Here is a 13,255-nt window from a genome sequence, read left to right on the forward strand (position 1 = left end):
ATTTAGTTGAATTACGTTTTATTCTCTGGATTCCGTGATTCCGTCCGTGTTTTCCGTTTCGCAGATTTTATATGGCCCCACATAAGTGTTCAATTGGGTTGCGATCTGGTGCTTGACACACACACACCCTTTAAACCCCCCCCCCCCATACTCCTTTTAAAACCTGTTAGGGCTAGGGGGCAGTATTTGCACGGCCGGATAAAAAAACGTACCCGATTTAATCTGGTTACTACTCCTGCCCAGTAACTAGAATATGAATATAATTGTTTGATTTGGATAGAAAACACCCTAAAGTTTCTAAAACTGTTTGAATGGTGTCTGTGAGTATAACAGAACTCATATGGCAGTCAAAACCCTGAGACAAATCCTGACAGGAAACTGAAATCTGATGTGTGGATATCACTTCAAACATTTGCCATTGAAACACACAGGGGCTTGTGATTCATTTAGCACTTCCTATGGCTTCCACTAGATGTCCCCAGTCTTTACAAAGTGGTTTGAGCCTCCTACTATCAAAATTGACTAAAAGAGAGGATGTTTACCTTGGTCACAGGGGATGGGCCATTACCATTGTGACGTCGGCCCCATGGGTACTCTCCCTTTTCGAAACGTTTTGAAAGACAATGCAACCGTCCCAATGGAATATTATTGAAGCCCTGGTTGAAAAAGCCCCTAAAGATTTATGTTATACAACGTTTGACATGTTTGAACGAACTTAAATATATATTTTTTGCTCATTCCTGACGACAAGTCAGACGCACACGGTACATTTTCACTAGCCTTCGGAGCGCGCTAACACTATTGGGACATAAATTATTAACTTTTTTGAACAAAACTACATTTGTTATGGACCTGGGATTCCTAGAAGTGCCTTCTGATAAAGATAATCAAAGGTAAGGGATTATTTACAATAGTATTTTTGATGGTTGATCGTTCCAAGATGGCTCCAACATTTATAGCCTAGACTTTTTTTCTGGGCATACCACGTCGTTTATTGCAAAGTGTGATTTCCCAGTAAAGTTATTTTTAAATCTGGCAAAGAGATGGCATTCAAGACATGTTAATCTATAAGTCTTTGAATGACAATATTACATTTTAACAATGTTTTCGAATAGTAATTTTGTAAATTGTAGCGCTGATCATCGGAAGCATTTGAGGGAAAAGATTTTCTGAACGTCATGCGCCGATGTAAAATGCTGTTTTTATATATAAATATGAACTTTATCGAACAAAAAATGCATGTGTTGTGTAACATGATGTCCTAGGAGTGTCATCTGATGAAGGTTGTCAAAGGTTAGTGCTGCATTTAGCTGTGTTTTGGGTATTTGTGATGCATGCTAGTTGCTTTGAAAATGGCTGTGTGATTATTTCTGGCTGGGTACTCTGCTGACATAATCTAATGTTTTGCTTTTGCTGTAAAGCCTTTTTGAAATCGGACAATGTGGTTCGATTCAGGAGAGGTGTATCTATAAAATGGTGTAAAATAGTCATATGTTTGAGAAATTGAAGTTATAGCATTGATGAGGTTTTGCATTTAGCGCGACGCGATTCCACTGGCTGTTGATTAGGGTGGGACGCAAGCGTCCCACTGGCCCAGACAGGTTAAGAAGGAAGTGGTCTGATGAAGCAGATGCTAAGCTACAGGACTGTTTCCCTAGCACAGACTGGAATATGTTCCTCGATTCATCTGATAACATTGAGGTGTTTAACCCCTAGAGCAGTGGTCACCAACCTTTTCTGAGTAAAGATCACTTTCAGTCAAAAAGCATTTTTTTTGCATTTACCAAATAAAGACAGTTCTGTAGGAATGTGGTTTGTGCAGTAGGCAGGCCTAATACATTATCACAGTATATTGGCTGTATGGCTCACCTGCCAATATTGTTCTTCTCAGACCATATTATCTTTCAAAACTAGAGCTTTGATAACATAATAGATCACTTTAGGGCCTAAAACTAACTTTTTTGTTTAAAAATCTACCAGCTACTGAGATTTTTTTTACCAGCCAACACGTTTGTGTCATTATTACACCAAAAACAACAAACGGGTGAGCATGCTTGTAATGTTTCAAAAACAAATGTATTACTAGTAAGCAGTTGCGACCCGTCCTTCAGGGCAGGTGGGGCAGAGCCACCTGTTTTGAGCCCCACCTGTTTAGCTAAAACAAAGTATATTTTTTGTTTCCTGTTTTTGCATGTTATTTTTGTATTAATACATGTCACATATCAGTTTGCAAACAATGTAAAAGTGAATAACGCCACATACAAGTTAAGGCCACACACAACTATGGTCTCTTATTTGCTTTCTTAAGGCAGCTCCAAAATGCAGGTGTTTCAGCCTCGCTCAGTGCTTTCTGTGGTGGTGGGGCAGTCAGCAGAAAATACACAGCGTAGGGGTTTTCTAATGTTCTCCAGTTGTGCTGGAATTGGCTCAGTGTTCTGTCACTCATGGTGACACTCAGCGCAAAATCTACAGGGAGAGATAGAAAGTTCAAGCCCCTTGGGTGCTGCCATAGAGTTACGTTAGAAGTGCCCATCCAAAAAGTCTCAAGGTAATTGGCCACAGATGAAATGACGTCAAATCATGTTATATCTACTGTAGCTTTGATTGGACTGATCATGTCAACATCATACTTTCAAAAGCTTAGCTAGCAAGCTAGACAAGCAGTAATCATGAATCAAGTTGACAATCTACTGTCAAATCTTTTTCAGTCTTTGTCATATGAAGAGAAATTGAAGATATAACGTATGCTCATTGGACATAAACATTAGACAACTTGGAAATCGCAAGTTCAAAAATGAGGGGTTTGGAAGGAATCAGTGGCTAACTGCAAGTGTTGCAAAGCAATCACTAGCTTGCTATTCGGTGGAGAGGGTATGTGGTCCAAGTCTGGGTTTAAGGGTCTTTTTTCCAAGCTTAAAAGGATAAACATGCAACACCATGGGCCAGAAAAGGTTGAATACATTGACAGTATGGCCAATCAAGCATGACTTCTGCCGCGCTCAAAACAAATGGAAACTTAGAACTGGGAAATCTCAGATTTCAGTGAGTTCAAGACAACTGAGAACTCTGGGGGGGAAAAAACTAGCTCCGACTGGGGAAATACGTTTTGAATGGTCAACCTACTTGGAATTCCAAGTCGGGAACTCGGGCCTCTTTCTAGAGCTCCGACCTGAAGATCATTGACATCATGATTCGAACTTGTTTTTTTCTGAGTTCCAAGTTGTCTTGAAAGCACCATAAATCCAGAGAATGCCAGACTTTGATGACAAAGTTTGATGACAAAATATGACCACAAGAAGGACTGACGCGCCACCTTGTTCAAGTGAGCACAGCACAACAAGGTGAGTCCAAAAATGTATTGTATTCTGCTGCATGAATTATGTAATATGCCAAGGAGATATGTATACTGTAGCAAAGACAGTAATACTAAGTGTATGCTGTGTATTAAGCTGTTAATAGCCCATGTGCCTCAACCTAATAATTTGGTCCTTTTCCCCCTCATAACTTGGCCTACTGTTTTGACTTGGTGGCGCACATGTAGCCTATAGCCTTGAATATTGTAAGAACTTTAATTGTCTGCTTATATGCCCCCTTTATTTATCCTATGGTACTGACTTTGTGTACAGGAGAATTCTGTAAGAATGGCCCATATTCTGAATTCTGATCAGCTATGTTTTTAAAAAAGGCAGTAAATGAGGCTGAATGAACTGTTGCGCTGCCAGACAAGGTTCCGCTGATAGCCAGGTGTAGCAGTGGTAAGGATTCACGCCATGGTGCTGAAAAGAAAGCTCTGCTGTTGGGACAGCTTTATGTAGGTCATAACAGTTGTCGGGCACCGTTTGTCACCATTATAGTGCAATTATAATGTGTTGTGTAGTGGCTTTGCTGGCATTCATCAACAAATATGTTTGTTTTCCCCACCAAGAGTTACATGCTAAAATCACCACTGCTAGTAAGAAGTGATGTCGTATATTGCTAAATGTTATAACATTTTGTGACCCGTGTCTTTTAACCAAAATATCACAGATGAGACTAATGTTCAGCTGCTGAAGCGTACACTCAAATATTGAAAAACAACCTAGCTTGTGAACAAAAGTGTAAATCACAAAGGCTCACTTGGGTAGACTTTTGAGTAAACTAGACCAACTTTTATGACTGTGCACAGCACTTCAAAATATGTATCTTCACTTCAACCACAGTTTGCACAGCTCCCCACCAGGCAGTCTTGATGCGCCGTGCGTGAGGTGGGATACATAGGATTCGTAGGTCTTGGTGTGATTAGCTACCAGCTATGAAACAAAAATACATAAATTCTGCAGTAGCTTTTTTCTAAGTATTAGTCTTTTCACAAAAACGTCTGTAGCATCAGAATGGTTTGACCACATATGACCATTCTATAGAAAGGGGAGACTCTCACGAACATCATGGTGTTTGCTCGAGGCAGACCTGTTACTTGAAACGCATTCCTGGTGACTACCTCATGAAGCTGGTTGAGAGAATGCCAAGAGTGTGCAAATGTGTCAAGGCAAAGGGGGATACTTTGAAGAATCTCAAATATAAAATATATTTTGATTTGTTTAACAAATCCATATGTGTTATTTCATCATTTTGCTGTGTTCACTATTATTCTACAATGTAGAACATTTGTAAAAAATACATCTTTGAATAGGTGGTAGTGTCCAAACGTTTGACGTGTATGTAATATACACTGCTCAAAAAAATAAAGGGAACACTTAAACAACACAATGTAACTCCAAGTCAATCACACTTCTGTGAAATCAAACTGTCCACTTAGGAAGCAACACCGATTGACAATAAATTTCACATGCTGTTGTGCAAATGGAATAGACAACAGGTGGAAATTATAGGCAATTAGCAAGACACCCCCAATAAAGGAGTGGTTCTGCAGGCGGGGACCACAGACCACTTCTCAGTTCCTATGCTTCCTGGCTGATGTTTTGGTCACTTTTGAATGCTAGCGGTGCTTTCACTCTAGTGGTAGCATGAGACGGAGTCTACAACCCACACAAGTGGCTCAGGTAGTGCAGCTCATCCAGGATGGCACATCAATGCGAGCTGTGGCAAGAAGGTTTGCTGTGTCTGTCAGCGTAGTGTCCAGAGCATGGAGGCGCTACCAGGAGACAGGCCAGTACATCAGGAGACGTGGAGGAGGCCGTAGGAGGGCAACAAACCAGCAGCAGGACCGCTACCTCCGCCTTTGTGCAAGGAGGAGCAGGAGAAGCACTCCCAGAGCCCTGCAAAATGACCTCCAGCAGGCCACAAATGTGCATGTGTCTGCTCAAACGGTCAGAAACAGACTCCGTGAGGGTGGTATGAGGGCACGACGTCCACAGGTGGGGGTTGTGCTTACAGCCCAACACCGTGCAGGACATTTGGCATTTGCCAGAGAACACCAAGATTGGCAAATTCGCCACTGGCGCCCTTTGCTCTTCACAGATGAAAGCAGGTTCACACTGAGCACGTGACAGACGTGACAGAGTCCGGAGATGCCGTGGAGAACATTCTGCTGCCTGCAACATCCTCCAGCATGACCGGTTTGGCGGTGGGTCAGTCATGGTGTGGGGTGGCATTTCTTTGGGGGGCCGCACAGCCCTCCATGTGCTCGCCAGAGGTAGCCTGACTGCCATTAGGTACCGAGATGAGATCCTCAGACCCCTTATGAGACCATATGCTGGTGCGGTTGGCCCTGGGTTCCTCCTAATGCAAGACAATGCTAGACCTCATGCGGCGGAGTGTGTCAGCAGTTCCTGCAAGAGGAAGGCATTGATGCTATGGACTGGGCCGCCCGTTCCCCAGACCTGAATCCAATTGAGCACATCTGGGATATCATGTCTCGCTCCATCCACCAACGCCACGTTGCACCACAGACTGTCCAGGAGTTGGCGGATGCTTTAGTCCAGGTCTGGGAGGAGATCCCTCAGGAGACCATCCGCCACCTCATCAGGAGCATGTCCAGGCGTTGTAGGGAGGTCATACAGGCACGTGGAGGCCACACACACGACTGAGCCTCATTTTGACTTGTTTTAAGGACATTACATCAAAGTTGGATCAGCCTGTAGTGTGGTTTTCCACGTTCATTTTGAGTGTGACTCCAAATCCAGACCTCCATGGGTTGATAAATTGGATTTCCATTGATTATTTTTGTGTGATTTTGTTCTCAGCACATTCAACTATGTAAAGAAAAAAGTATTTAATAAGATTATTTCTTTCATTCAGATCTAGGATGTGTTGTTTAAGTGTTCCCTTTTATTTTTTTTTGCAGTATATATAAACTCAGTAAAAAAAGAGACGTCCTCTCGCTGTCAACTGCGTTTATTTTCAGCAAACTTAACATGTGTATATATTTGTATGAACAAAAAGGGACGTTCCTTTTTTTGGGAGTTTATATAGAAACACATTGAATAAATAAATACGGTTTTGAAGTGTCTGTCATATATCAAGGAGATATATAACTCAGCAAAAAAAGAAACGTCCCTTTTTCACGACCCTGTCTTTCAAAGATAATTAGTAAAAATCCAAATGACTTCACAGATCTTCATTGTAAGGGTTTAAACACTGTTTCCCATGCTTGTTCAATGAACCATAAACAATTAATGAACATGCACCTGTGGAACGGTCGTTAAGACATTAACAGCTTACAGACGGTAGGCAATTAAGGTCACGGTTATGAAAACTTGGGACACTAAAGAGGCCTTTCTACTGACTCTGGAAAAACACTAAAAGAAAGATGTCCAGGGTCCCTGCTCATCTGCGTGAACTAGGCTTAGGCATGCTGCACGGAGGCATGAGGACTGCAGACGTGGCTAGGGCAATAAATTGCAATGTCCGTACTGTGAGCGTACTAAGACAGCGCTACAGGGAGACAGGACGGACAGCTGATCGTTCTCGCAGTGGCACACCACGTGTAACAACATCGGCACAGGATTGGTACATCCGAACATCACACCTCCGGGACAGGTACAGGATGGCAACAACAACTGCCCGAGTTATACCAGGAACGCACAATCCCTCCATCAGTGCTCAGACTGTCCGCAATAGGCTGAGAGAGGCTTGACTGAGGGCTTGTAGGCAACAACGTCGCCTATGGGCACATAGACACCGTCGCTGGACCAGACAGGACTGGCAAAAAGTGCTCTTCACTGACGAGTTGAGGTTTTGTCTCACCAGGGGTGATGGTCGGATTCGCATTTATCGTCGAAGGAGTGAGCATTACACTGAGGCCTGTACACTGAAACGGGATTGATTTGGAGGTTGAGGGTCCGTCATGGTCTGGGGTGGTGTGTCACAGCATCATCGGACTGAGCTTGTTGTCATTGCAGACAATCTCAACACTGTGCGTTGTTGGGAAGACATCCTCCTTCCTCATGTGGTACCCTTCCTGCAGGCTCATCCTGACATGACCCTCCAGCATGACAATGCCACCAGCCATACTGCTTGTTCTTTGCGTGATTTCCTGCAAGACAAGAATGTCAGTGTTCTGCCATGAGAAGAGCCCGGATCTCAATCCCATTGAGCACGTTTGGGACCTGTTGGATCAGAGAGTGAGGGCTAGGGCCATTCCCCTCGGAAATGTCCGGGAACTTGTAGGTGCCTTGGTGGAAGAGTGGGGTAACATCTCACAGCAAGAACTGGCAAATCTGGTGTAGTCCATGAGGAGGAGATTCACTGTAGTACTTAATGCAGCTGGTGGCCACACCAGATACTGACTGTTACTTTTGATTTTGACCCCCCCTTTGTTCAGGGGGACACTATTCCATTTCTGTTAGTCACATGTCTGTGGAACTTGTTCAGTTTGTCTCAGTTGTTGAATCTTATGTTCATATAAATATTTACACATGTTAACTTCTCTAGGGCCAGTGGATGATTTCGTCCCACCTACGTAACAGCCAGTGGAATCCTGTGGCGCGTTATTCAAATACCTTAGAAATGTTATTACTTCAATTTCTCAAACATATTACTATTTTACACCATTTTAAAGACAAGACTCTCGTTAATCTAACCACACTGTCCGATTTCAAAAAGGCTTTACAACGAAAGCAAAACATTAGATTATGTCAGCAGAGTACCCAGCCAGAAATAATCAGACACCCATTTTTCAAGCTAGCATATAATGTCACATAAACCCAAACCACAGCTAAATGCAGCACTAACCTTTGATCTTCATCAGATGACAATCTTAGGACATTATGTTATACAATACATGCATGTTTTGTTCAATCAAGTTCATATTTATATCAAAAACCAGCTTTTTACATTAGCATGTGACGTTCAGAACTAGCATACTAGCAAACTTCCGGTGAATTTACTAAATTACTCACGATAAACGTTCACAAAAAAACATAATTATTTTAAGAATTATAGATACAGAACTCCTCTATGCACTCGCTATGTCCGATTTTAAAATAGCTTTTCGGTGAAAGCACATTTTGCAATATTCTGAGTAGATAGCCCGGCATCACAGGGCTAGCTATTTAGACACCCAACAAGTTTAGCCCTCACCAAAGTCAGATTTACTATAAGAAAAATGTTATTACCTTTGCTGTTCTTCGTCAGAATGCACTCCCAGGACTTCTACTTCAATAACAAATGTTGGTTTGGTTCAAAATAATCCATAGTTATATCCAAATAGCGGCGTTTTGTTCGTGCGTTCAAGACACTATCCGAAAGGGTAAAGAAGGGTGACGCGCACGACGCGTTTCGTGACAAAACATTTCTAAATATTCCATTACCGTACTTCGAAGCATGTCAACCGCTGTTTAAAATCAATTTTTATGCCATTTTTCTCCATAAAAAAAGCGATAATATTCCGACCGGGAAAGCGTGTTTACGTTCAAAGAGAGAGAAAATAAAAACATGGGATCCCTTTGTGCACGAGCCTCAGTCTGATGGTCCTCTGATCGGCAACTTACCAAAGGCGCTAATGTGTTTCAGCCAGTGGCTGGAATTACATCATTCAGCTTTTTCCCGGGTTCTGAGAGCCTATTGGAACCGTAGGAAGTGTCACGTTACAGCAAAGATCCTACATTTTCAATAAACAGAGCCAAGAAGCTCAAGGAATGGTCAGAGAGGGCACTTCCTGTACAGAATCTTCTCAGGTTTTTGCCTGCCATATGAGTTCTGTTATACTCACAGACACCATTCAAACAGTTTTAGAAACTTTAGGGTGTTTTCTATCCAAAGCCAATTATATGCATATTCTAGTTTCTGGGCAGTAGTAATAACCAGATTAAATCGGGTACGTTTTTTATCCGGCCGTGTAAATACTGCCCCCTAGCCCTAACAGGTTAAGTTTGCTGAAAATAAACGCAGTTGACAGTGAGGACGTAGCTTTTTTTTGCTGAGTTTACTATAGTAGTAAAAGCCAAATTCAATATTTAAATTGATCCTTAAATTCATAATCAAATATCGAAATTATCCATGTTATGACCTTAAAACAATTTCAAATGTCAGCTTAGACTTTTAAGAATTAATAAGTGCATCAACGAGATTGTCCCCACAGTGACCATACAATACGTACAGTGCCTTCAGAAAGCATTCACACCCCTTGCCTTTTCCACATTTTGTTGTGTTACAAAGTGGGATTGAAATGGATTTAATTGTAATTATTTGTCAACGATCTACACAAAATACTCTGTCACAGTCGAAGAACAATTCTAACATCTGCTGTTTCCTGAAGTCCATGATCATCTCCTTTGTTTTGTTGATATTGAGTGAGATGTTATTTTCCTGACACCATACTCCGAGAACCCTCACCACCCCCCTGTAGGCTGTCTCGTCGTTGTTGGTAATCAAGCCTACTACTGTTGTGTCTTCTGCAAACTTGATGATTGAGTTGGAGGCGTGCATGGCCATGCAGTCATGAGAGTACAGGAGAGGGCTAAGCACGCACCCTTGTGGGGCCCCAGTGTTGAGGATCAGCGGGGTGGAGATTATGTTTCCTACCTTCACCACCTGGAGGTGGCCCGTCAGGAAGTCCATGACCCAATTGCACAGGTTGGGGTTGAGACCCAGGGCCTCAAGCTTAATGATGAGCTTGGAGGGTACTATGGTGTTGAATGCTGAGCTATAGTCAATGAACAGCATTCTTTCATAGGTATTTCTCTTGTCCTGATGGGATTGTGTAGTGTGATGGCAATTGCATCGTCTGTGGACCTATTGGGGCAGTAAGCAAATTGAAGAGGGTCTATGGTGACAGGTAAGGTGGAGGTGATATGATCCTTGACTAGTCTCTCAAAGCACTTCATGATGACAGAAGTGAGTGCTACGGGGGGATTAGTTCAGTTACCTTTGCATTCTTGGGTACAGGAACAATGGAGGCCATCTTGAAGCATGTGGGGACAGCAGACTGGGATAGGGAGAGATTGAATATGTCCGTAAACACACTAGCCAGCTGGTCTGCGCATTCTCTGAGGACGTTCCTAGGGATGCCGTCGAGGCTGGCAGCCTTGCGAGGGTTTTACTCGCGTCGGCCACGGAGAAGGCGAGCCCACTGTCCTTAGTTTTTCTGGAAGCAAGGTCAGGGTTCTGTGCAGGCCAGTTCATCTCGATAAACCTTTTCTGTGTGGACCTCATGGGGCGTTGTCATGCTGAAACAGGAAAGGGCCTTCCCCAAACTGTTGCCACAATGTTGGAAGCATGGAGTTGTCTAGAATGTCATTTTATGCTGTAGCATCAAGATTTCCCTTCACTGGAACTAAGGGGCCTAGCCCGAACCATGAAAAACAGCCCCAGACCATTATTCTTCCTCCACTAAACTTTACAGCTGGCACTATGAATTCGGGCAGGTAGCGGTCTCCTGGCATCCGCCAAACCCAGATACTTCAGATTGTGAAGCGTAATGCATCACTCCAGGGAATGCGTTTCCACTGCTCCAGAGTCCAATGGCGGCAAGCTTTACACCACTCCAGCAGACGCTTGGCATTGCACATGGTGATTTTAGGCTTGTGTGCGGCTGCTCAGCCATGGAAATCTTTTTCATGAAGCACCCGGCAAACAGTTCATGTGCTGACATTGCTTCCAGAGGCAGTTTGGAACTCGGTAGTGAGTGTTGCGTCCGAGGACATGAATTTTACGCGCTTCAGCACTTGGCGGTCCTGTTTTGTGAGCTTGTGTGGCCTACCTCTTCGCGGCTGAGCCGTTGTTGCTCCTAGACTTTCCACTTCACAATAACAGCACTTACAGTTGACCGGTGCAGCTCTAGCAGGGCAGAAATTTGACAAACTGACTAGTTGGTGTCATCCTATGATGGTGCTGCGTTGAAAGTCACTGAGCCCTTGTTTGTTGATGGGGGTTGAAAGACTGTAGTTGATTTTTATACACAAATAGCCAAATCCACTAATTTGAAGGGGTGTCCACATACCTTTGTATATATTGTGTATCTACCTCAATTACCTCATACCCCAGCACATTGACTCGGTACTGTTACTCCCTGTATATAGCCATGATATTTTTACGAGTAATTGTTATGCGAAATGACCCCGCTTAATGTCAAAATTGTCATTTTTGTTAAAATGTTTTGCGCTTGTAATGCATCATAATGCATCTTTGAAAAATAACTATGACATACCTAATGAATGAAATACGGCTTTGGTGACACCCCCTGTGTATTTGGAACTTTTGGAAATGAAGCTTGTCCTCCCTGTGCCAGCCCTACAATCTTTACAGACTTAGCGAGTGTGCTAAAACATAAGTTATTCATGCCTTTTGCGGAGAGTGAATTATTCCCCCATGTTCTTTTTATATAGAAAAGCTGTAAGTTCAATCAGAATCTTAATAACCGAACAATGTATCCTAAATCCACTTTTGTTCTCATTTTTTGTTGAAGTTCCCCGTACCCCACTGTCTCTTCTTTAGAATACCCCAAATGCGTAATATGAGAGCACCCCACATAAAAGGTCATGGTTTGCGTCAGGGTTTATAACAATATCCAGTATTCAATGCTATATAATAGTTCCTCACCTAACTATTTCCCATATAGAACCTGCCCATTGGTGCGGACTGTGTTGGCTCACTCAAACTCACATACATCTCCAAGGTAAGAGATTTGCTAATGAATTTGCACATCCTTGATTTTATACACAAACCAATGTGCCTGGCATCTGATATTTCTTTAACCTGGCTTCTTCCCTTCATCTACACTGATTTGAAGTGGATTTAAATTCAGTAAGGGATCATAGCATTCACCTGGTCACTCTGTCATGGAAAGAGCAGGTGTTCTAAATGTTTTAAATACTCTGTGTACGTTCACTGTGCACAATTGTTAATTGTGGTTTTTGTACTTCTCTTGCCTCGTAGGTCAGCGATGCCACTAAGCAAAGACCAAAGGCGGAGTTTTGCTTTGGTAAGATTGTTTTGAGAATAACTATTCTCTTTTCTCGGCTCAATTCATATGGAAATGTTTGCAACTTGGCTGGGCTTTTTATGACCTCTTCCGTATTTATAAACCATAGCCACAGATACTGTATATAGAGTTCTGTAAACTTAGTTCTTGATTTAGAAGGTTAGTGGACATCTAAACTGTAGTGGACATCCCCATACTCTATTTATTGATTTATTTATCTTGCTCCTTTGCACCCCAGTATCTCTACTTGCACATTCATCTTCTGCACATCTATTCACTCCAGTGTTTAATTGCTATATTGTAATTACTTCGCCACCATAGCCTATTTATTGCCTTACCTCCCTTATCCTACATTTGCACATACTGTATATAGACTTTTTCTACTGTATTATTGACTGTTTGTTTGTTTATTCCATGTGTAACTCTGTTGTATGTGTCGAACTGCTTTGCATTATCTTGGCCAGGTCGCAGTTACAGCCTACCTAGCCTACCTGGTTAAATAAAGGTGAAATAAAATAAAGTGTATATGGCCATGGGCTCTTTTTTCCCCCAGTTGTGTGAGCTGAATAGGCCAAATGATGAAATCATATGGGGGTAGCTGAGTCCATGTTTCTGTCCAGCAATACATTCATATCTTTTCAGGATTGACAATGACCATCTGCCTGCCCTGACAGATGCCACCATGTACACAAGGCTAGAGTGTTTAGATTAACTTGAACCTGAGGGAGGAATGCATACTTGCCCTTCTCTCACCTCTTTCACCTCTGCTTGCTTTCCCCTTGGCATGCTAAGGACATCCCTGCTTAGCTTCAACAGAGGCATGCAGGGTAGCAGCTGACCAGGGTACTTACTGTATATGGTCCCTTCTTGCCCTCTTGGTTGATCTGGTTCAGA

The 13,255-nt window shown here is 42.7% G+C and overlaps 1 protein-coding gene across 8 annotated transcripts in view; it reads left to right on the top strand.

Annotated features, from left to right (window-relative positions):
* The window catches only part of LOC106607536 (pleckstrin homology domain-containing family A member 1), a 77,282-nt gene that overhangs the window by 18,051 nt on the left and 45,976 nt on the right, over positions 1-13,255 (top strand). For all 8 annotated transcript variants that reach the window (XM_045721320.2, XM_014204610.3, XM_014204619.3 and 5 more), the window contains exons 3-4: positions 11,999-12,055; positions 12,316-12,361. In XM_045721320.2, coding sequence (XP_045577276.2) covers positions 11,999-12,055; positions 12,316-12,361 — 103 coding nt within the window. The remainder of the gene's footprint in view (positions 1-11,998; positions 12,056-12,315; positions 12,362-13,255) is intronic.

The sequence above is a fragment of the Salmo salar genome, chromosome 01 (genome assembly GCF_965601325.2).
Source record: "Salmo salar chromosome 01, fSalSal1, whole genome shotgun sequence".
NCBI classification, from domain to species: domain Eukaryota; kingdom Metazoa; phylum Chordata; class Actinopteri; order Salmoniformes; family Salmonidae; genus Salmo; species Salmo salar.